This window comes from Glycine max, chromosome 4, assembly GCF_000004515.6.
Source record: "Glycine max cultivar Williams 82 chromosome 4, Glycine_max_v4.0, whole genome shotgun sequence".
Taxonomy (NCBI): Eukaryota; Viridiplantae; Streptophyta; class Magnoliopsida; order Fabales; family Fabaceae; genus Glycine; species Glycine max.
Window position 1 is genome coordinate 19,321,552 of NC_016091.4, and position 24,447 is coordinate 19,345,998.

General features: G+C 29.5%; 1 protein-coding gene and 1 long non-coding RNA gene across 2 annotated transcripts in view; one reads left to right on the top strand and one right to left on the bottom strand.

Moving 5' to 3' along the window:
• LOC106798510 (uncharacterized) overlaps positions 1–21,041 on the top strand; it is a 39,792-nt gene extending 18,751 nt beyond the window's left edge. Inside the window, exons 4-5 of the mRNA XM_041014640.1 lie at positions 20,374–20,492; positions 20,995–21,041. Of these exons, the coding sequence (XP_040870574.1) occupies positions 20,374–20,492; positions 20,995–21,041 (166 nt within the window). The remainder of the gene's footprint in view (positions 1–20,373; positions 20,493–20,994) is intronic.
• Positions 21,042–22,382: 1,341 nt separating this feature from the next.
• LOC100804174 (uncharacterized) lies at positions 22,383–24,229 on the bottom strand. The gene is made up of 4 exons (XR_005891009.1): positions 23,716–24,229; positions 23,528–23,578; positions 23,344–23,439; positions 22,383–22,689 (listed from the first exon to the last, which is right to left on the bottom strand). It is a non-coding gene; the product is annotated as an uncharacterized lncRNA (long non-coding RNA).
• Positions 24,230–24,447: the final 218 nt, after the last annotated feature.

Here is a 24,447-nt window from a genome sequence, read left to right on the forward strand (position 1 = left end):
TCACAAAATATATATTTAGATGATACGATTAAATTTAAATGGTAGAATTACATAATTAATTTAGACTGCGGGATCAAATTAAAAAAAAATTAAAAATTAGAAAACCAAATTGAAAAAAATAATTATAAAGGACTAAATTGAATGTAAAAATTAAATTAGGGGAATAATAAACTAATTTAAAGTAAATTATATTTCAAATAATTTTTTTTTAAAAAAAGAATGTTTATCTTTATATATATAAAAGGAAGTGGATGAGGGTATATTTTGCATCTTTAGTGAGCAAATGAAAGGGAAAAAATAGGCTTTATTTGAAACGTAACCAATTCGAAGTAATAGAGAGTAGCAATGAGAAGTGTTGTAACCAATTCAGAATTAATGTCTTCTTATTTGCATAATGATTACGAAAAACAAACAATTAATGTATATTATTTTCTCTTCATCTACCTTCTAATTACCATTTTAAATAGGGAATCGATTATGCAACTCATCATCATTTTCTTATTTTTCATTCCATCGATTTTGACCTGTTGAGATGCAATGAAAAGTGAAAAATCATCTTTTCAAAAAAAATTATACAATTTTACTTTTTTTGCTGAATTACACAATTTTATTTATATGTGTCTATTGGATATGTAATATAATGAATTAAATTTAATTTTGAATTTTTTATTTTTTTGTGAGATTTTTTTTCTCTGTTCTAATGTTAAACTATTTTCTGTTGTCGAAGAAATATGTTTAACTTCCTAATCCTTTTTATTGGTGACTGAAAATTATTTTATGATAAATTAACAAATTTTATTTTGAGTCTCTAATAATTTGTTTTTACATTATGTCTCCAATAAATAAATAAAAATATTTTTCTTCTTTGATATTTTGTTTTATTCCCCATTCCCTAATAAATTAGTAAATTTTGTTTTTGTCCGTAATATATTTTATTTATTTTGTATTGATCCATTTGAAAAATACTTGATAGGTACTAATAGCAAATACCATATAAACACCATTCATATAAAAGTTGATTTTAGGTTTAGTTGGTGACTAAAATTAGTAAAATGATTACAAATCTTTATTTTTTTTATTTATTTAGAATTGGATTCAACAATATGATTTATCTTAAAAATTATACACCATAATTTGCAAATAACATGTAACGCTTCACATTTAATAGTTATGAATATATTTGAATATAAATTAAATGATATAATTTTCTAAATGGGATTTAATGATACGTTAGTAAGCCTTAAATGTAAATTCAATGATACAATTTAAATTGAATGTTACAAATACAAATCAAACATATTGTCAAAATAATTCCTAATAAAATTTGTATTATTAAGTGGATTTTTTTTTAAATTGGATAATTGAATAATATTTATTAAAAAATATTTGAAATATATAAAACCATAATAAAATTAATACAATGAGTCTAATATTTAAATTGTGATAAACATACATAATAAAATCAAATTGTTTATTTAACTTATGTCATCCACTCAATATGATTACCTAAGTGTGAAAATAAACAAAACAATTGTCAAAGAGTGTGACAATTTTTATTTGAAATGTTTTTTTTTTATTTTTTATCTAATCAACGCCACCAATTTATCTTAAATGGGATAGTCTTTATTTAATGAAAATGAACTATTAAACAACATTCACTAATTATACTCAAAATCACAACATGATTAATATAAGCATTGTATTTAACACATGCTATTCATCAACTGTGATTTGTCCGAATGTGAAAATAGGCATAGATAATTGTCAAAATGTGTGACAAACTTTACTTGAGTTTTATTTTTTATATCCAATTAACACTACAATTTTATCTTGAATGTTATTGTCTTTATCATCCATGATTTATTTAAGTGTAAAAATAGGTATATACAATTACAGTGTGACAAAAAATAAAAAAATAAAAAATCTCTATAATATAACAACACTAGATAAACAAAGTGTGTGAGTATATTTATTTGATTTTTTTTTTTGGTATTCTATATGTAATTTACTCAATCATAAAATCAGACATAGGCTTCTTGCCAACAATGTGACAGACAATATTAATAATTTTATTAAATGATTAAATCAAATATTATTTGTATTAATAATTAACAATACTACATCGATTTCTCTATGTATATATAAGAAAAAAATATTTAATTTATCAAGACTAATAAAAATAGTTAAATTAGTTCATTTTAATTAATATTTTCATAAATTTAAATTTTATTTTAAATATATTCATAGAGTTAATTGATTTAAGTAGTTATTATATAGAATCATATTACTCATAATTCAAGGATTAATTATTTCAATTAATGAATAAGACATAAAAAAGAATTTTAAACATAATTATATAAAAGTTGTATATATTAAGTTTAAATATAAATATATAACAATATCTTATCATAAACAAAACATATGATTATAAAATCAATTAATCATTTCAATGGATTTGCCTTGAGAAGAAAATACGCAATAATTTTTTTAATTGAGAAGAAAATAGAAAAAATAATAATTAAAATGAATATAGTGTATATCTAAACTTTTTCAATTAATCATTTCAATATCTTATATTTTTTTTCTATTTTTGTAAAGTAAAATATTTATAAATATTTTAAGTATAGTAAGAGATAGACAAAAAAAATATTTAAACTAAAATCATATAATTTCACCAAAATAATTTAGATATTAATGTGATTTCATGTAAATTGTTCATCTCTACTTTTTAAGTGAATTTTTTTTACTTATTTTTATATATAAAAATAGTCATACCTATCCCTATGTCTTACATTTTAAGGATACTTTTTTCCCCAAATTTATTATGTAGATGTAATTTAAATTTACCAAATGCGTTCTTTCAAATTTTTAAGAATTCGAATGGAATGTGGCTCTAGTTATCCTTTCAAATTCTCAATAATGAAACATTAATATGATTTTTTTAATAATTTATAATAATTGATAGAAAATATAATTAGTAGAATTTCTTTATTATTTTTAATCAATTTTTAACTTTAGATATGCACAAATGGAAGATTTTTATGATTTTTTATTCTGATCGAAATTATATAATTTTAATAATATGATAAGTCATTTACTTTTTTACTTATAAATATTAATAAGATTAATATTTAAAAGATATTGAAAGATAAAAAGACACTCATTAAACATGGGACAAATGACAAATTTTTATCACGAAGTTAATTTTTTAATCTTTAAATCCACACACTAAGAAGCCTTTGATGATAAAGTCTCCCTAATTATGTGTGCATAAGGAATATGTCAATCATTAATATGAGTTGTCCATTAAAATTTACACGCTAATATATGAACTTATTAAAGACAACATATATATGTCAACTATGATTTTGGCAGGTAAATAAGGTATTTTTATGACTCCATAATAAAACAGATTTACATATCCATTATTTTACAAATGTAGTTAGACAGAAAAATGTCTGCATCGATTATCTCAATATATATATATATATATATATATATATATATATATATATATATATATATATATATATATATAGAAAATGCTATTGTGTCCATGCTCTAGCTGTTGACATGTGTCCAATTTATTGGTTTTTTGGACATTTCTGCATCACACTTCCAAGTTTGTTGGTTGCTCCACGTATTATTGCATGTGTCTTCTTTTTCTTAAATTGCTTACAGGTGTCATGTGTTGTTGCATTGCCCGTCCATTCTGCACCAACTGTGTTTCCTTTCTTTCTTTTTTGTTGCGTTTTGCTTTCTTTCTTCTTCGTTGCCTTTGTTTCTTCTTCATTTTGCTTCATCCGTTTGCTTTCTTTCTTCTTCATTTTTGTGGTCTGTTTCTTCCATCTTCACTTCCAGATTATTTATGCTTTTGTTCTCTACTAAGTTTTCAAATTTCTGTTCATCACACGAATAAAGGTTTTACTTTTGCTGTTGTGCATTTTTTTTTCCAGGGTCAAGGTTTTACTTTTCTTTTCTGTTATGCATGTTAGCTTATCGTTTTTCTCTGTTCATGGTACTTTTGTTGTTCTGTTTTTTAATGGTAGCTTCGCTGTTGTATTTTCTTTTTATAAATGTGTAACTTTTGACTTGCTGTTATTGATGTTTTTCTTCTTCATTTTTCCAGATACAAACGAGGTTTGCCTTCTTTTTCAGTGTTGTTTTCATGTATGATTTCTTACATGCATGTTAGTTTTTTGTTTTTTTTTTTTATGTTGGTCGAGGTTTGACTTCTCTTTTGGTGTTGTTTTTGTAAGTTATGTGTTTGGTGAAATGCCTAAATGAAGTTTTGGTTTTTAATCTTAAAAGTCCATGTGTGTCCTGATTTTGAGATACCTCCCTATTTGTGATTTCTGAATTATCTATTGCAAGAACGAGTTTATTTGATTTTAGAGTATGCACCCAAAGGTCATCTTTACAAGGAATTGCAGAAATGCAAATATTTCATCTAAAGCCATGTAAGTCTATAACTATTGTAAGTATATATCATATAACGACATTCCTTCTTTTCCTCTCCCCATATGGTGTGGTTTGTGGCTTACAAAAAACACCATAGTGACTGACAAATTAATGTTTCTTTTATGATTGAGGCAGTATGTTGCATCATGGTCCGAGCCCTTATATATTGCCATGGAAAGAATGTAATGCATAGGGATTTCTTATTAACAAAAAAAATTTATACTGAGATCTGCTTATTACCAAAAAAAAGTTTTTGATTTCTTATTTTGTAATTAATTTCTTCATGCAAGGTCCCAATGTACATTGAAGCTAATGATAAAAAGGATATGAACATTTTCACTGCAGCTTGGTAGCTAATGTTTTTTATTTGATTTTTTGCTACGGCATGTATTATGTTCCAAGACATTACTACTCTAAATTCAGATTCTCTTTCGGTGCTATTTTTGTAAGTTATGTATTTGATGAGATGCCTAAATGACGTTTTGGTTTTTAATCTTAAAAGTCCATGTGTGTCCTGATTTTGGGATATCTCCCTATTTGTGATTTCTGAATTATCTATTGCAAGAACGAGTTTATTTGATTTTAGAGTATGCACCCAAAGGTCATCTTTACAAGGAATTGCAGAAATGAAAATATTTCATCTAAAGCCATGTAAGTCTATAACTATCATATTTATTATTTATATAATATCTGAATAATTTGTTCCAAGCTCTACCACAAGAGGCAAATATATGATCCAATTGATTAATTGCAAGAATGCATTTACAAACTTGACTTTTGATTGGCAGAAGAAGAACCGAAGAATAACCAGTTAAGGGACAATTCATAGGAAAATATTGCTAATTATCAGCGTCACTGGAATTGTTTTATGCAGATATGATCATAATGTTGGTGCTTTCTCATCTATTGCTTTTGTCATCTAGCCCAACATTTTTATTTATTTTGTGGTGATTATCAAATTATATATCTTCTAACTTCTAAATAGTCATGATGGATTCCGCATATTGTTAAAGTTGTGCTGCCATGAAGGTTCTCAAAAGGTCAAGAAAATTTCTCTTCCTTTGAGGTAAGAAAACTCGTTAGTCTTCTCTCCCTCAACTCTAAGCTTTCATTTTCTGTCTTACAACTATTATTTTAATTATGCTTAACATATTGTATTTCGTTCTGACGGATGTGGATTTGTCCGGAACTTCAGTCATATAACTCCTGATAATTTTCGCTGCATTTTATTTTTAATATTTTAGACGCTATTGACTTAATTATTTAAATGATTTCTGCAATTTTGCATTTTAAATCATGAATTTTATTGTTGTTGCAGGAAGTTGGATTAACCATTTGTGTTTTTACAAGACTGGTATTTTAGTGTTTTTTCTAACCATTAGTGTTTGGACAACGAGATAATATTTTGTTTAAAGTCACACACTTATCTTTATAGTTTTGAATTGTTTTATTCTCTACTTTGTAGTTGAGTTCTTCAATGTTAATGACAAATTTCCAAACAGAATTTGTCCTTTTAATTTGTTTTTGGCCTGATAACATGATGTTCGACAACCAATTAGGTACTAGCATGGAGCTTTTATCGGTAAAATACTAACATTTTTATGTTAAACTACATTTACTTTGATTAAGGCTACACCAATAACCTGATTACCTAACTTTAGGGGCACCCATGATTGATTGCTTTAAATATTGAATTACAAGAGATTAGATTGAATGGAAAATAACAGTGTCTTTAAATTGATGGACAAGTATATTACAAAAGATGAATTGGAGATTGCTATGACTCACCATGGAATCGGTGATGAAGCAACAATAAAGGAAATAATTTCTGACTTGGATGTAGATGTCATGTTTCTTATGTTGTTGATAGATATTGTATGGTGTTATAATTATTTGTTTTTTTTATTATTACCTTTGGACCATGATTTTTGTTCTCGGAGGTTGACAAGATGCATATCCTTATAAAAAATAGGATTCCTTCTCTATTATACAATAAGGAGTATTGAAAGTATAGATCACATTTGATCGTGTTTTTATATTTTCAGAAATTGAGATAGAAGTATTGTTGTCTGTTCAGTTCCTAAAATGCATGAAAATTTGTTTCTAAAGGTCTGCCTTTACCTTTTATTTGACAACTTATGAATCAGGACTAATTATTCATTACCAGTAATGTATTCCTTTAAGAAACTTGAGCTATGCTCACTTTATCTGGAAACATAAGTAATCAAATCAAAATCAAAGCAGAACAAATGAACGAGTTTCCCACGGTTCTTTTAAAAATCAAGAAATGACTAAAATCAAATTAGAGAAAGTCAGATATAAAGTACATCACTATCATTCCTAAACCAAAAAGTCTTGCTACTATTCATGGAAGTTATAATGTTTTTCATGATTTCATGTAGATAAAGTCAATAATTCACATTAATATGAATTATGGAAATGAGAAATGGTAACCGTAGTTTGTTTTTGTACAACTTTTGTATAAAAGAAAAGAGAGATGAGAAGAAAAGAAAGAAAAGTTTGTGATGAGCGATGCAATAAAGATAAAAAAGAGAGGAAAATAAATGTTTTTAAGAGTATTGTATGAATAATATAAATTGTGAAAAATATTCAGCTGAATTTGTGTTAAGCATGTACTTTCGAGACAAGAGATTGCTACTTATCTGACCGATATAAGAATAATTAAAACAATTCACAAATAACTGCAGCGTGTTGAGTACATTATCTTAAGTAAGCATATAAAATAATAAATTTATTATGATAATTTTGTGATTTAATAACAATATAATTTATGCACATCTTATCTCATACTGTCTCTCATTTTAAATCTATTTTAATTTCCATACTACCTATTAAGTTATTATTGATGTTAAATTTATTTTAATTTCCATATTGTCTTTCATTTTACTTTTGTCTTGCAAAACAAATAAACACACATGCTAAATACCCGTATTACATCTATTATTATTATTATTATTATTATTATTATTATTATTATTATTATTATTATTATTATTATTATTATTATTATTATTATTATTATTGTTATTAATAATATAGATTATGTTGGCTCTAGCTGAAGGCCCATACCCTTTTTTATGTTGTGATGACTGGAGTGAACACTGATATTTCTATCTCTTAATTTTTTTTTTCTGTCATGCATGTTTGTTTTGTTGTTGTTGTTATTATTATTATTAATCCGAACTAAGGACGGGTTTTGGAGTTAGCTGAACCTCATGGAATCGCGATCCTTTGTCCCCATCCATTCTAGCACGTGTGTCGCACTGGACATTTGATTTTTTTTTCTTTGACATTCTTTCTTCAGAGTTGTCCTAAGTATTCTTTAGATTTCTATTTAATTTTAGTGTTTATTATTATTATTATTATTATTATTATTATTATTATTATTATTATTATTATGTAGGCTCTAGCTAAAGACCCTTTTTAGTGTTGTGATGATAGAAGCTAATACTGATATTTTCTATCTTTGAATTTTTTTTTTCTCTCATGCATCTTTGCTTAGTTGTTGTTGTTGTTGTTGTTATTATTATTATTATTATTATTATTATTATGAATTGAGGACGATTTTTGGAATTAGCTCACCCTCGCAGGATCACGATCCTTTGTCCCGTCCATTGTACCACGTGTGTCGCCCAAGGCATTTCATTGTTTGTTCTCTTTGGCATTTTTTCTTCAAGGTTGTCATAAGTATTGCTTTATAATTCTATTTAATTTTATTGTTGTTGTTGTTATTATTATTTTTATTATTATAAATTATGTAAGCTCTAGCTAAATGGTCCTTTTTTTTTATGTTGTGACAATAGGAGTTAACACTGATATTTATTATTTCTTAATTTTGTTTTGTTGTAATGCATGTTTGCTTCGTTGTTATTATTATTATTATTATAATTATTATTATGTAGGCTCTAGCTAAAGCCTTTTTTAATGTTGTGATTAAACTATGATATTTCCTATATCTTTATACTTTTTTTTGTTGTCATGCATTTTTGCTTTGTTCCTAATTGTTTCAATTTGCAAGACATGTATATTTTTTCCTCAGGCTGATGTTGACGGAAATGGGTCAATTGACTATCTTGAATTCATTTCGACTACAATGCATAGGCACAGACTTGGACCTGATGAACATCTTTACAAAGCATTCTAGAATTTTGATAACGATAACCGCCTAAACAACAACTATGATTTTTGTAAAACCATGAAGACCTGAATTTACATCAGTATCATAAATGTTCCATGAAGCTTACAACATCAAAAATCAAAGACATAGATCAAAATAAAATTTTAAAAGATGACTAATAAATCACATACCTCTTGGCAAAACCATTGGCAACCACTTCATTTACTACCAAGGACATAACCCAAAATATATTTTTTATTAGAAACACAACTCATCATTATGATTAATTCACAATGTCAAACACTTAATTTGGAATAATATTGTAAATAAATTTATAATTTTAAATTAGTCTATTTTTTTTTGTAAATGTATTTTGTACTTGTGTAATTTTTTCGCTTTATGTAATGACAAGGTTCTTTTATACCCATTTTTTAAGTTGCAAATTTTTATTCAGTTAATACACGCTTTCTTCATATACTATCAAACATGTTTATTAAGTTGGATAAAGTAATTTTAATTTAACTACATGTCTTTAAATTTAAATCTTAAATATATAGTCATATTAAATCTTTAGAAAAACAATTTTATTGTATATAATAATTTTATTAATCTTACATTATTCTTGATGAAAGAAAATGTTTTTCTATTCAGAGATGTTTTTTAACCAATTCCTACATGACATTCTTATGCAAATTAAAAAACCTGACAAGGTAAATATAATGATGCATTGTGACTGATGTAAATAACATCCAATTTATTATTATTGTTGTTGTTGTTGTTGTTGTTGTTGTTGTTGTTGTTGTTGTTGTTGTTATTAATAATATAGATTATGTTGGCTCTAGCTGAAAGCCCAGACCCTTTTTTATGCTGTGATGACAAGAGTGAACACTGATATTTCTATCTCTAAATTTTTTTTCCTGTCATGCATGTTTGTTTCGTTATCGAGAATTCTTAATTCATGAGTTGTAGGGAGGGATTTATGTCTTGCCAAGCTTGTTGAGAATCTTTCCACTGCTGAGATACAATTGGAGAAGAGGGGAGCAGAACGATCGGTGGGAGCATTATGTTTTGGTTACTGTTCTTGGCAGTAGAACATTCAACATATTTTTTTTATTTAAATTTATATTGTGCAGAAGACCAGCTACTGTATCTTTACCATTGCTCTTCGTTTACCCTTTGTTAGCATATAAATTAAGCTCTAGTTATTTTGATTCTCTGCCATAAATTCAAACTTAAAATTTTCTAATTGGCAGCTAACCTTTTTGTGTACCTTGAACCTAATCATTAAAAATCTTCAAATCACAAAAATATGTTTTTAAAAATTCTAAATCTTAGAATTTTTTACTTTTTTCTTGGAAAGATTGATTTAGTTATTTTAATCAAATTGCTCAAAGTATTTCTTGCATTACTAACTGCAGATCTAAAAACAGTCCAGAAATATTTAGGACAAATTTTTGTATAGATGTCTATCTTTTTATAAGTCACATATTATCTGACAGACTACCTTTTTTGTTGCTTCTTTTGTGCTTGGAAGCATCAATATCATACATGTGATGTGCCTTTGCCATTTACAGGTTCAGAATCTACATAGAATTAAATACAATGGAACAATTCAAGGTCTAAAATATATATGGAGAACTTAAGGTTTTCATGGGCTATTCAAAGGGAATGGTACTAATAATTGTCCCAAATTCTGCTATCTAGTTCTTCAGTTATGAGCAAGCTTTCAAGTAAGTTTTGCTTTAGATATACCCTGATGTATTGCACTTTTATGATGATAAATTTGTAATGATGGGATTTTGCCACCCTTTTGTATTTTAATTTTTTTAAAACAATTTTCTCTAAGCATAGTCACTCTTTTGACAAAGTAGTTTCAATTTTTATATCCATGTCTTACATACATATCTCTTTCTCCTCTTTTGACTGAATGTTTCTTTTCTGGCAGAGGCATACAACATGATTATTGTCTCATGCTCATTCCAAATAAATCTTTGCGTGAACTTTACATAGTTTCTCCTCTTTTAATTTTTCATGCTCTGTTACACTCGCTGCGTATTGATCCGCAATTGTCTTTTTTGTTTTGGGGATTCGACAGACACATGCACAAGAAATTTCAGAATAAGCCTGATTTTTCACTTCAATTATTATTATTATTATTATTATTATTATTATTATTATTATTATTATTATTATTTTAGATGACATGCAATTGAGAATTACTGTTGTGCCATCTTTTTACATCCATCATAGTAATTAGTTAATTATAAATATTAATTAACTTTCTTCATAATTCACTTGTGAATTTAATTTTAAGTCTATATTGCAATTAAAAAAAGCTTGCAAAGTAAATTAACAAACAATAAAAAAAAAACCTATTGCAGGAGATGGAATCACTTTGAATGATATCACTAAAATTTCTCAGAAGATTATTTTCTGACCTCTCACTATGGCATCATATGGGGATGGTAACAATCAATTAATTAGTAGTAATTTATTGGTTTTTTGGGCATTTCCACTTCAGGCTTTGGTTATTATTTATCCTCTTTTGCAGAGTCTTCCAAGCTGTGTAACTAGACATCTAAATGGCTGCGATCAACATATGACAATCCTTAGAAGATTAGGGCCTCCGCTATAGTGGAATGTTATTGTTCTTGATATTGGAATTGGGGAAAAATATGTTGTGCAACCTTGGTATAAATTCCTTAAAGAAAGTGATTTTTCTCATGGTGATGAAATCTCATTCTACTACAGGCGTCATGACCAAATTTGGGAAATTATCATTAGAAGTCAAAAGGATTGGGACGACAGTGATAGTGACTAAATTAAGTTTAGGTTGTTTGTTTTATTTATTAACATTACCTTAGTCAAATGAGTAATCTTGCTTTTTTTTTTGTTTATGCAAACAATCTAATTATTATTAATATTACATATATTTTTATTTTTGTACTATTTTTCATTTTAACACTGTATTATAGAATAAATAAATATTCATACAAAATAAATTACAAGTGACCCGTGCGTACAACTAGTATATATATAAAGAAGATAAAAATAAAGATTTTATGTATATTTCCTTTTTTTATTTAACAACTTTCAAAAACATATTTCTTTTTTTTTTTCAATTGCATATAGATTTACCATAACAAAAAATAATAAAGAATCAAACTACAAACCTATGAATATAGATGACTTACTGGTGACCTGATTTACCTCACAAATAACAAACTTGAGTAACATATCAAATTTATTTATATTCTTTTTGCAAACTTTGGTACTAAAACATTTAAATTGTGTTTGTTATATAGTTTTGATAACATCTTCTTACTTAACATCACTATAGAACTCTTTGAAAGGTTATTTAGCAATTTTTAGATCCTTTTCACATTTTTAAACAAAAATTAAATCAAAATGGTAATTTCACGAATGTTTTAGCAACTCACAAGTCACAATTGATCACCAATTGGCTGTTAATATTTCACAAAATTTCAAATTTGCCACATGCTATTTCATAACAGATGAAAGTTTTTATAGGAATTTTTTTTGCTTAAATTTATGTATATTTACATTTTTATTTAACAACTATGAAAAAAAATTCATTTATCTATCAAGTATTCATAGATTTACTCATTTTTGGTGCAATCATATTCCAACAAATAATACAAATATTTTTAAGATGATTTGTTATATCGAAATTTATTTTTAAAAATTTAATTTTGAATTATTTTCTCGATCATCTCTTCTTTTTCTTTCAAAGCTTATCAATTGGATTACGCTTATATATATATATATATATATTGTTGGAAGCCCACGCTCGACATTCCAATTTTTATTCCCATTACATTATTTTGGAAAATTTTGTTATTTCTGAATCCGGTCCATTTTTCAACCAACAATTAAAAAGGAGTCAAAGTGTTTCTTCTGTAAAAAGAAAGGACACATAAAGAAGGACTGCCCCAAATTTAAAAGTTGGTTTGAGAAGAAAGGTACACCATTTACTTTCGTTTGTTATGAATCTAATATGATTAATGTAAATCATAATACATGGTGGATTGACTCTGGTTCTACAATCCATGTTTCTAATACCTTGCAGGGTATGGAAAGCCTAAGGAAGCCAGCGGGAAGTGAGCAGTGCATCTACTCAGGGAGTAGGATGAGCTCGCATGTAGAGGCCATTGGAATGTGCGTCTTAGTTTTAAGTAGTGGCTTTAAATTACATTTGGAGAAAGTTTTTTAAGTTCCTAGTTTTCGTAAAAACTTAATTTCTGTTTATAAACTTGCACTTTTGGGATTTTATTTTAATTTTACAGACTTTGGTTTTAATTTACTAAATAAATATGAAATTATTGGTTGTGGTCAATTGGTTGATGGTCTTTATTCGATTGAATTGAAAAACGATGCTAATTATAATTCTATACACGTTTCTGTTGGGTTAAAATGATGTATTGTGAATGAAGAATCCTCTATGTTGTGGCATCGGAGATTAGGACATATCTCTATTGAGAGAATCAAGCGATTAGTAAATGAAGGAGTACTTGGTACTTTGGATTTTGCTGATTTTGAGACTTGTGTAGATTGCATTAAGGGTAAGCAAACTAACAAGTCTAAAAAGGGTGCAAAGAGGAGTTCTAATTTATTAGAAATCATACATACAGACATATGTTGTCCAAACATGGATGCAAATAGTCCGAAATACTTCATAACCTTTATAGATGATTATTCACGATATATGTATCTCTACTTACTTCATTCTAAGAATGAAGCTTTAGATGCCTTTAAAGTTTTTAAGGCTGAAGTTGAGAAATAATGTGAAAAACAAATTAAGATCGTGAGATCAGATAGAGGTGGGGAGTACTATGGTAGATAGACAGAGGATGGACAAGCACTAGGTTCATTTGCGAAATTTCTTCAAGAACAAGAGATTGTTGCCCAATACACTATGCTTGGTTCTCCGGATTAAAATGGTGTGGCAGAACGAAGAAATCGAACCTTATTAGACATGGTGAGAAGCATGAGGAGTAATGTAAAGCTTCCTCAATTTTTGTGGATTGATGCTTTTAAGACGGCTGCGCATATATTAAACTGAGTTCCAACCAAGGCTGTCTCAAAGACACCTTTTGAGTTATTCAAGGGTTGAAAACCAAGTTTGTGACATATACGCGTTTGGGGATGACCGTCTGAAGTAAGAATTTATAATCCACAAGAGAAGAAACTAGACCCTAGGACTATTACTGGGTATTTCATTGGATATGCTGAAAGGTCTAAAGGGTATAGGTTCTATTGTTCATCCCACAACACTAGGATTGTGGAATCAAGGAATGCAAAGTTTCTTGAAAATGACTTGATTAGTGGGAGTGATCAATTTAGAACATTTCTTCTAAAAGGGATCACTATGAAGCTGAACCTTCCGGGACAAGTAATAGGTTGATAGTCATTCCCACCCCTCAAGTTAAAATGGGTGTTACACAAGCTGTTGAAAGTGATCATGTAGATCAAGTTGTTTGTGAGGAACAACATGATGATATAGACCAAGCAACATTAAGAAGATCTACTAGAGTAAAAAAGACAACAATTCCTAGTGATTATGTAGTGTACCTACAAGAATCAGACTACAACATTGGAGCCGAAAATGATCCTGAGACGTTTTCACAAGCCATGAGTTCTAAGGAATCAAATTTGTGGTATAATGCTATGAGGGATGAGATGGATTCTATGGCATCTAACCAAGTTTGGGATCTCGTTGAGTTGCCTGTGTTGGATCAAGTGGCCTCAGAATAATTAAGAAGGGGGGGTTGAATTAATTATTCCTAAACCTTTACTAATTAAAAATGACTCTTCTAAGGCTTTTACTCCGTTGTTAAGTGAATAAAGAGTAGAAGAGAAACTTAACCAAAAGTAAAAGCGGAAATTAAAATGCACAGCAGAAATTAAAAGAGTAGGGAAGAAGGAGACAAACACACAAGAGTTTTTATACTGGTTCGACAACAACCTGTGCCTACATCCAGTCCCCAAGTGACCTGCGATCCTTGAGATTTCTTTTCCAACCTTGTAAAAATCCTTTTACAAGCAAAGATCCACAAGGGATGTACCCTCCCTTGTTCTCTTTGGACAACCTAGTGGATGTACCCTCCACTAGAATTGATCCACAAGAGATGTACTCTCTCCTGTTCTCAGTCAAACCCAAGTAGATGTACCTTCTACTTGTACCACAAAGGATGTACCCTCCAATGTGTTAAGACAAATATCTCAGGCGATTAAACCTATGAAACTTTGTGAATGGGGATACAAAAGAATTCTCAGGCGGTTAGTCCTTTGAAATCTTTTGTATATGGGAAAGGGAAGAATCAAAAGAATTCTCAGACTGTGTCGTTTTGAATTCTTTGACAAGGGAGAAGAGAGACACAAAAGAATTCAGGCGGTTAGTCCTTGGCAAATTCTCTTTGGCAAAGGGAGAAGATAATGAAAAGGATGAATAACACAAGTTTTCAAGGTTTGGAAAACCAGAAAACTCTGGAAAGTTTTTGGCACAAGGAAGAAGAAGAAGAAGTTCAAAGAGACTCAGAAATCAATGTGGAAAATATTGTTTGTGTAATGAATGAATTGGAAAAGATAGAAGTATAGATTGATAGATGTGAAATGCAAAACAAAGTCTTGCTTTTATAGACTCTTCATGTCTGGTCAAGAGAACCATTAGAAGAGTTATGACTTTTAGAAAAACTTAAAACCAATTTGAAAAAGTAAAAAACTATTTGAAAAGTTACATCTTTTGATTTGTTCAGAAACTATCACTGGTAATCGACTACCAAATCAGTGTAATCGATTACACAATGCTTTTTTGTGAAAGGATGTGACTCTTCACATTTGAATTTCAACGTTCAAACACACTAGTAATCGATTACCAAAACATTGTAATCGATTACAGCTTTTTGAAATCAATTGGAACGTTGTAAATTCAGTTGAAAGCTTTTTGAAAACTATTTTGCTACTGGTAATCGATTACAATAATCTGGTAATCGATTACCAGAGAGTAAAAACTCTTTGGTAAACAGGTTTTGAGAAAAATCCATGTGCTACTCAGTTTTTGAAAAAACTTTTTCATACTTATCTTGATTAAGTCTTCTCTTGATTCTTGAATCTTGATCTTGATTCTTGGAAGCTTGAACCTTGAATCTTGATTCTTGAAATCAAATTTCCTCTTGAACCTTGAAGTGTTCTTGATTCAATCTTGAACATCTTAAACTCATTCTTTGATTCTTGAGATCATCATCTTTGTTATCATGAAGTGTTCTTAACCTTTGAGCTTTTTGTCATCTCCTTTGTTATCATCAAAACTTCTTTGAATCAATCTTGATTCATCATGAAGCTTGCTTCTACAGCCTGATGGTGTAAAAGCCATCGGATGTAGATGGGTCTTCAAAACAAAGAAAGACTCAGAAGGAAACATTGAGAGACATAAAGCAAGACTTGTTGCTAAAGGAATCACTCAAAGAGAAGGAATCGATTGCAGAGAGACATTTTCCCCTGTATCTAAGAAAGACTATCTTCGAGTAATTTTGGCATTAGTAGCTCATTTTGATCTTGAGTTGCATCAAATGGATGTGAAAACGACATTCCTGAATGGTGATCAAGAAGAAGAGGTTTACATGAAACAACCTGAAGGATTCTTATCTAGTGTTGGTGAGCACTTAGTCTGCAAGCTTAATAAGTCCATCTATGGATTGAAACAAGCCTCCAGCCAGTGGTATTTAAAATTTCATGAGGTCATTTCTTCATTCAGCTTTGAAGAGAATGCCATGGATCACTGTATATACCAGAAGGTCAGTGGGAGTAAGATTTGTTTGCTTGTATTATACGTAGATGATATTCTGCTTGCGACTAATGATAAGGGTATGCTATATGAGGTGAAACAATTTCTCTCAAAGAACTTTGATATGAAGGATATGGGAGAGGCATCTTATGTCATAGGCATAAAGATCCATAGAGAAAGATCTCGAGGCATTTTAGGCTTGTCTCAAGAAACCTATATCAACAAAGTTTTAGAGAGATTTAACATGAAAGATTGTTCACCAAGTGTAGCTCCCATTGTGAAGGGTGACAGACTTGCTTTGAGTCAGTGCCCCAAAAATGATTTTGAGCGGGAACACATGAAAAATATTCCATATGCTTCAGCAGTTGGAAGCCTTATGTATGCTCAGGTTTGCACTAGACCTGATATTGCGTTCGCTGTTGGAGTCTTGGGAAGATATCAAAGTAATCCAGGTATTGACCACTGGAAAGCTGCAAAGAAAGTGATGAGATATGTTTAAGGAACAAAGGATTACATGCTTATGTACAGACAAATTGATTGTCTGGAAGTGATTGGCTACTCCGACTCAAACTTTGCTGGTTGCGTTGATTCACGCAGATCAACATCTGGTTATATTTGTATGTTAGCTGGTGGAACTGTATCTTGGAGAAGTGCCAAGCAAACCTTAACTACTACTTCCACTATGGAGATTGAGTTTGTTTCTTGTTTTGAGGCTACCTCGCATGGTGTATGGTTGAAGAGTTTCATGTCTGGCCTTAGAGTTGTGGACTCTATTTTTAGGCCATTAAAGTTGTATTGTGACAACTTTGCTGCGGTGTTTATGGCTAAAAACAACAAAAATGGAAGTCGAAGTAAGCACATCGACATCAAGTACTTAGCCATAAGAGAATGTGTTAAAGAAAAGAAAGTGGTCATTAAACACGTCAACACTAAGTTGATGATTGCTGATCCTTTAACTAAAGGCATGCCACACACATACACACACACACACACACACACACGATCTTTTTTCTATGTCTCTTGCCACTCTTTTTGGAAAATTACAGGAACATGAGATGGAACTCCAATGACTAAATCAAAATGAAGAAACCGACAAGAGGACTCTTGCCACTCTTTTTGGAAAATTACAGGAACATGAGATGGAACTCCAATGACTAAATCAAAATGAAGAAACCGACAAGAGGAAGCGAAGCATAGCACTCAAAGCCTCCTCCTCAATACAACAAGAAGAAGAAGATGAAGAAGACTTCTCACTCTTTGTGAAGAAGTTTCACAAATTTGTCAAGAAGAGAAGAATCGAGTGGCGTCAAAATTTCAACCATGGAAAAAGATTCCAAGAAGACTCTACAACTCTTAGATGCTACAAGCGCAACCAACTTGGTCTCATCAAAGCAAATTGCCCCTCAAACAAGCAATGGCCTGAGAAGAATGAGAAGAAAAGTCATGAAGAAAGAAGATTCAAGAAGGCGTATATTGCATGGGATGACAATGACTCATCCGATGGTTCGGAGAAGGAGATTAACCTTCTATACAAGGACTATGAGAGCAATAAGAACATCTCTCAAGAAGATTAAGCAAAAAGTAAAAGTCTGACTTCCATCTTTGAAGATCTAGGCACTTAAATCAAGAAAAAGGTAACATCAAAACCATTCTCTTTTAAATTAAGTTGGTTGAAATTTTCTTCTCAATTAACTTGTTATATGATGACTAACAAAATTTTATTTGTTTATCTTGATTGATTGCTATTATGAGTTTATGCTTATATGTTTGATTGAGTTATTTTTCTTTCTCAAAGCATGAAGTTTATTTTTTAAAACAAATATTTGATGATGTTTATGATTCTTGCATGATTTTTAAAATGATATGTGAATTACTTACTTAAGAGTCATTCATGAAGTTTTTTTTTCAAAAATCCATTATGATATATATATTTATTTTTATATAAGAGTTTTCAGATATAAGGTATTTTTTTATTCTGAAAAATGTGTTATCAAGCATAAGCATGATAAAGATATTGAGCATATAGGTTTCAGAGAAAATAATGTTTAGATGATTGATATGAAACAATAACTATCTGATTATGGGATTGTATTATACTATATTCCCATAAAATGTGACAACACAAGCGCCATAAATATATCTAAGAACCCTGTCCTTCACTCTAGAACCAAGCACATAGAAATTAGGCATCATTTCCTTAGAGATCATGTCCTAAAAGGTGACTATGTTCTAGAATTTGTAGATACCCAAAACCAACTCGCAGACATCTTCACAAAACCACTACCTAAAGATTCTTTCTACATTATCAGAAGAGAATTAGGACTTCTAGATGCTAGTGATTTAGACAAATGATTTGTTTTATTTTATGATGACTTATGACTTGTTTAATACACATACTTTTATTATGTTTTAAGAATGATTTATGACATTATGTTTTTATGACATTATTCTCTGAACATTTGGGATTTTTTTTTAGTATTTGCCACTTAGTTAATTATGACTAAACATGGTGATTATATTTATTTGCTCTTAGTTGTTTATGATTATGTGTTTTAAACTTATTTATTTTGATGATATATGTCTAGTGGTATATATTTATATTTGGTAGTATGCTTTATGTATGTTTTAGAATTATTTATGTATGTTTTATTTTAACGCACTTTGGCCTTTTTGATGTTGCCAAAGGGGGAGAGAAAATGAGTATTTTAGAAATCAAGATATTATATTTACAAAGTCTTAAATTAAGCATAAATTCAAAAAGAAAGGGGACAAAACAAAACTTGCATGTATTCTCTTGATTTCAGGATTGTCATCATCAAAAAGGGGGACATTGTGGAAGCAATGCTTTCCAAGATTATTTTGATGATGCCAAAGACTCAAGTCAAGAATCAAGAGTCGTTCAATCAAAGAAAGTTTCAAGAATCAAAGAGTCATTCAATCAAGATTCAAGAGAAGACTTAATTAAGATAAGTATTAAAAGAGTTTTTTAAAATAGCGCAATTTTGTTCAAAGGAATTTTTCAAAGAAAAATCTTTTACCAAGAGTTTTACTCTCTGGTAATCGATTACCAGAAGTCAGTGGTAATCGATTACCAATAGCCAACTTTCTTTTCAAATGGATTTACAAAGCTGTAATCGATTATCATAATCATGTAATCGATTACCAATGTTTTAAAACTTTAGATTTCAAATTTCAAGAGTCACAACTTGTGATAAAACATTTTCAAATCATTTCAAACTTGTGTAATCGATTACACAATACTTGTAATCGATCACTAGTGTTTCTAAACGTTTTGATTTTCAAATTTAAACATGAAGAGTCATATCTGTTAATGTGTAATCAATTACACTATGATGGTAATCGATTACCAGTGACTTATTTTGAAAAAATAAATTACCAAAAGTCACAATTCTTAAAGTGACTTGTTTCTGAAGATTTTTTTTCAAAAGTCACAACCTTTAAGTGACTAGTTTTCAAAAAGAGTTACAACTTTTAAAGTGACTAGTTTTTCAAAAGAGTCACAACTTTTAAAGTGACTAGTTTTAAAGAAATTGCCAACAGTCATAAACTTTTAACTTGAGTCATCAAATGACTATAAATATGTGACCATGACACGAATTTTAAAGAGACAACTTTCAGATTTCTTTCATTCATTCAAAGCATTCTTTTAAGAGTTTTTGTTCAATACTTTCTTTATTCAAGAAAAGTTTATTGGCCAAAAAATTGTGCTATTCTTCTTCTTCATTCCTTCTCTCTCTTGCCAAATGATTCGAAGGACTAATCGTCTGAGAATTCTTTTGATTCTTCCTTCTCCCTCTTGCCAAAAGATTTAAAAGACTAACCGCCTGATAAATTTTTAATTAGTCAAGACACATTAATAATTAATTCAACCCCCCCCCCCTTCTTAATTATTCCGAGGCCACTTGATCCAACACTTTTGCTTCTCTAAATTTTTAAATTTTTGCATTAGGTATGTTAAGGCAACCCAAGTGGGGACATCTCAAGGAGTTGCATGCAGTGGTCAAGTCTTATTCTACCACTTTATTGGAAGGAAAGCAGAACAAGTTCTCTTTAGGCCAACTACTGGAGGTGAGTACTTTCATTCCCTCTTTAGATGTTTATTTGCACTAATTAATTGCATTTGGACTTAGGTTTCAATTCAATTAGGGTTATGCTTTTGAAGAAGAAAAAAAATGTGTTACTTTCCTTGTAAACAATGATCACGTGAAAATGTTGAGTTTGTACCATTTATTTCAACTTTCAATTGCTCTTGTTTTTTTTTGTCCATTTATAACTAAAGAATTTTCTTTCTTTAGTCAGGATAATTCTGAATTGCAACAACAGTTCTCCTCATGGATAAAGGTACTGCAAGGTAAACAAAATGCATTTTAGTTGAAGTTCCAAGCTTCATATTTTTCCTTCCCCCCTCACTTTCAACATTTCTTCCAATGGTCAAATATAATTACTTTAGTTGAAGTTACCAAGTTTACATGCAACTAGTGTCTTAATACCATACGAAGTATGCTTATTTGATTATCTTTATTCTTTAAAGTCGTGAGTTATGTATATTGATAAAATTTATGCTTTGTAGACTATTGTGGCCGTACCTGTCAAAGCATGGGGAGTGGTACAGTGTGAATCTAGAAAGAAGGTTAACATCATGAAAGAACATGAATTTGTGATATTATGCATAAATGAGTTTGTACAAGAGTTCTCAGCATATAAATAGTTATAGCTGATGATTGTTTTCAGCATATAAATGTTCCTCTTGACAGGAGTTCTCAAGTAGTGGTCAAAGCCACTAAGTAGCTTTTAGGAAGTATATCCTTTTTCGGTGTTTTTTTCTTCTTCTTTTTTTGCTCTTTAATATAATCCTTCTTGTTTCAATCATTATTAAAAAGCTCTTGCCTCATTGTGTGTTTCTTTGAGTTTGTACTACTACTTTATTCTTGAAATTGCACTCCATTAATTTTTGTTCAACATCAATTGTCTTCAGGGCAAGTATTGAACCATATAAATCTTGGGCACTATTTAAGTTCTAGAGTTCCAAGCTTGAAGGGGTGCTCTGGACAGAAACCAAATAGCAAAGTGAAAGCTTCCTCAATAAAATTACTTGCCCACATTATGCAATTCCTACAAAGGTTAGTCAGATTCTTTGTGATATGGAAATACTATCATAATTTGCAATTGTCATTAACACTGGTTTGGAAAGAATACCGCGCTTTTCAATTTGTCATTTGATTGTCTTTTCTTTGGAATTATGTTACATACATAGCAGTTTTGCTTCTAATGTTTGATCTAACAACTTAGTCATGTCATAACTTTTGTTTTGAAATATTATTCCTCATTGTGGGTTTGCATACACTACTAAATATTGGACATTCTATGTCGGTTATTTAGGACATTCTAAATCGGTTATTAACCATTGTCATAGACAACGCCGTAAAATATTCGCATCTACGATGATGGTTACCATTTTAGAATGTAATTTTTTTAAAAAAAAAACTGAGAATTCTAAAACGGTTTTTGAAAGAACCGTCTTAGAATGTATTTTTTTAAAAAAATTAAAATAAATGGAGGATTCTAAGACTTTTTTTTCAAAAATCATCTTAGAATGCAAACATTCTAAAATGGTTTTTCAAAGAACCATCTTAGAATTTTTTTAATAAAAAAATTTAAAAATAAATTGAGGATTTTAAGACGATTTTTGCAAAAATTGTCTTAGAATGTCTTTTTTAAAAAAATAAAAAATTTTAAATAATGAATTTCACATGGGAATACCATGAGCCAAGCACCAAAGAGAAGCCAGAAAATAAAAGTCTTATTCTTTTCCATAAAAAGAAGGAATATGCAGAGAAAACCAATCAACTGCAACAATTGTGTTTCTTAACTGCATTAACTTTGTAACAATATTTGGATTGAGATCATGATGTCCTTTAACTAAATTAATAGTGGATATATCTATATTTGCGTCTAATATATTTAATAAACTAATTAATTGTTAATTATACATGATGTCCATTTGCACTACTTATTGGGTATCTAAGTCTATATCATTATTCTGACTACAATTACAAAATTAACTTCAAACTTGTAAGTAAACTTGAAATCATTAAAATTTTAAAAAAAAAATATATATTCTACTTGCTTACTTACTTGTTTCCTAACATATGGTGTAGGGCCATGATTGTATCTTCCTCATGTTTGCTGAACACCTCTCTCTTCAATCCTGGCCTCAAGTAGTTAATCCACCTTAGTCTGCAGCTCTTTCCATTTCTTTGCAAGCCTAGATATTTAAGTGAAGTTAGTTAGCAACTCAACATCAAATAAAATAAATAGAAACTCACCTTATATGAATACTACATAAATAAGGAATAATTAAAAGTTAGTCACAACCAACACCCATCATATCTCTTCTTAAGTTCAACATTTTGAATTTTACTATTAATATATAATGTTGGCTCAAAATGCCTATCTAATTAGCCATAAAGTATAAAAGTTAGCAAATCAAAAGCATGAAAAATGCATAGGTAGTCTTTCACAATGAAGATTCTGAACTTTTAACCACGTTTCACCTTTTTATAATTTTGGAATTGATTGGACAAAGTTCTTAGAATTGATTTAGCCAAAGAATGTCTTAACTATTAATTCATTTGACTAGATATGTCAAATTTATTAGTGCCAAAAACTGTGAAGCATGCACACATTTCTACTTGGTTACTTAATCTGAAGTCAAATAAGTTCAAGGTAAGAGAAACCAAGGAATGATATATGACACCATAAGAGTCGGGATGCAAGATCAATAGCTTATGGAGGCATCTTTTTGTGGAATATCTACATACACTTTTGATGTGTTAGAATGCCCAAGAATGTTTTCATGTTAATCACATTTTTGATCATTTGAAAAAACCAACTGTTTGAAGGAGATAAAATTATAGACCTTGTGCCATGGGTGTGCTTTTATCTGTGGAAACCTAAAGTCATTGTAATTGGGATTCATACAGCATACTTCCTCTTAGGTGGGTGTGCCAAGCACCTACAATACAAAATTTTACAAAGGTGACTTATAATGACAAGGATGGCATGACTAAGGAACATGCAATACATGTTAACACCAATTGTACCTTTATAATATGTTCAAGCTGGTCTATTGCATTTTCGCCAGGGAATAATGGCTGCAAAAGTTTAAATTGTTTTAGATAACACATGGGTGGCATATAATCAAGAAAACATTTACATCATTTCGTGGCAAATTTATACAATATAGTATTGAAGTAACAATAATTAATGAAAAAAAATCAATGACACAAACTTGGCCCAAAAGAAGTTCAGCAAGAACACATCCAGTTGACCACATATCAATCGAACTTTGTATACTCTGTGGCCCCAAATATAAGTCCTGGTGCTTGATAGAATTGTGAACATATGTATGATATATTAGCTTCACCTTCGACCTGATGAGACAAAATTGAAGGTTGGTAAATGATCTTGGATATTGTAAGATGGGTAGTAGTCTCACTCTCACTAAAATATTAGTTGAAATCATACAGAACATGACCAAAAACTCCAAAAGAAAATGTTGTTTCCACAAAAAAGTGAAAGAAAAACAAATCAAATATTTAATTTAATATGGTATAAAAGAAATCTTAAATAAAAAAAAAGCTCCACAGCTTGATGTTGAGCAGACCAAGATAAAAAAAAATCAACACACAAGACTACAATCAAAACAATGTAAAGATTAGACCCTCTTCATCCAAAATCAAATAGCTTTACTTTGTGTGTAAGAGGATTCACCTGGATTATACACAGAATGATATCAAAGCCAGAAACAATTACCACTTTTAAGAATGAATTGAATTTGAATATATATATATATATATATATATATTTGGCGCATATCAAGCGAGAGGAAAAAATCTCAATCATATAATTCAAATGAATGGTTAAGATAAAAACTTAAAGTCACAAAATCACTTAAAAAGGTCATGTAACTTTTTTTAAGAACTCAATTATTCATGATAAGATCTAATGGTCAATATTTCTT